We start from the raw sequence: 1,215 nt of genomic DNA, 5'->3' as shown, positions 1-1,215 counted from the left end.
AAATTATAATTTCATATAACTAGTAAAATCATAATACTGTGCATATAGAATTTCTATGTGTACATAAACATTAGATGAAATTTGCAAATATTTCAACAGGAACGGAGAAAACGGGATCACAGGAACAAACACGGGGTCACAGGTACAATCGTGGGATCACAAAAACACGAGCCCGGGAAAACGGATCACGGCACAAAAAACGGGATACAGGACAAACACGGGAAACAGGAAAAAACCGGGCCACAAAACAAACACGGGACCAAGGAACAAAACGGGGACCACAAGAAAAACACGGGCCACAGGGAAAAAACACGGGACCAAGGACAAACACGGGACCACAAAGGGCAAAAACGGGCCCAGGAACAAACACGGCCCCCAGGAAAAACGGGCCACAAAAAAAACACGGGACCCAGGGAAAAAACACGGGACCACAGGGAAAAACACGGGCCACAGAACAAAACGGGGCCCAAGAAAAAACACGGGACCCCAAAACAAAAAACGGACCCCAAGAAAAACCGGGGGCCCAAGAACAAACCGGAACCCAGGGAAAAAAACACGGGACCACAAGTTCAAACACGGGACCACAGGAACAAACACGGGACCACAGGAACAAACACGGGACCCAGGAAACAAAAACGGCCACAAGAACAAACAGGATACGGAACAAACACGGGGCGACAGAACAAAAACCCGGGCCACAGAAAAAACACGGAACCACAATTTTTAAAAAGGGGCCCAGAAAAAAACACGGGCCACAGGAAAAAAACACGGGACCACAGGAAAAACCGGGACCATAAAAACAAACACGGGACCCCCAGGAAAAACACGGGACCCCAAAAAACAAACCGGGACCCCAGAACAAAAAGGACCAAGGAAAAAAACCGGGACCACAGGAACAAAAAACAGGACCAGGAAAAAAACACGGGGCACGAAAAACACGGACAAAGAACAACACGGGCCACAAGAACAAACGGGCCACAGGAACAAACACGGGGCCCCAAAAACAAAAGGGATCACAAGAACAAACATGGGGGCCCAGGAACAAATACGGGGCCCCAGGAAAAACATGGGGCCACAAGAAAAAACACGGGACCAGGGGCCCCCGAACAACACGGGACCACAAAACAAAACGGGACCCCAAAACAAACCGGGACCACAGGAAAAAACACGGGACCACAGGGAAAAACATGGACCACAGGAACAAAAACCCGGGCC

At 49.1% G+C, this 1,215-nt stretch overlaps 1 protein-coding gene across 1 annotated transcript in view; it reads left to right on the top strand.

Moving 5' to 3' along the window:
- LOC119588188 (collagen alpha-1(XI) chain-like) overlaps window positions 1-1,215 on the top strand; it is a 9,733-nt gene that overhangs the window by 1,475 nt on the left and 7,043 nt on the right. The window contains exon 3 of the mRNA XM_037936890.1: window positions 100-1,212. Coding sequence (XP_037792818.1) covers window positions 100-1,212 — 1,113 coding nt within the window. The remainder of the gene's footprint in view (window positions 1-99; window positions 1,213-1,215) is intronic.

Source organism: Penaeus monodon, chromosome 23, assembly GCF_015228065.2.
Source record: "Penaeus monodon isolate SGIC_2016 chromosome 23, NSTDA_Pmon_1, whole genome shotgun sequence".
In the NCBI taxonomy this organism is placed as follows: domain Eukaryota; kingdom Metazoa; phylum Arthropoda; class Malacostraca; order Decapoda; family Penaeidae; genus Penaeus; species Penaeus monodon.
Note: the sequence above shows the minus strand (reverse complement) of the source record. Positions and strands in the feature narration are given on the sequence as shown.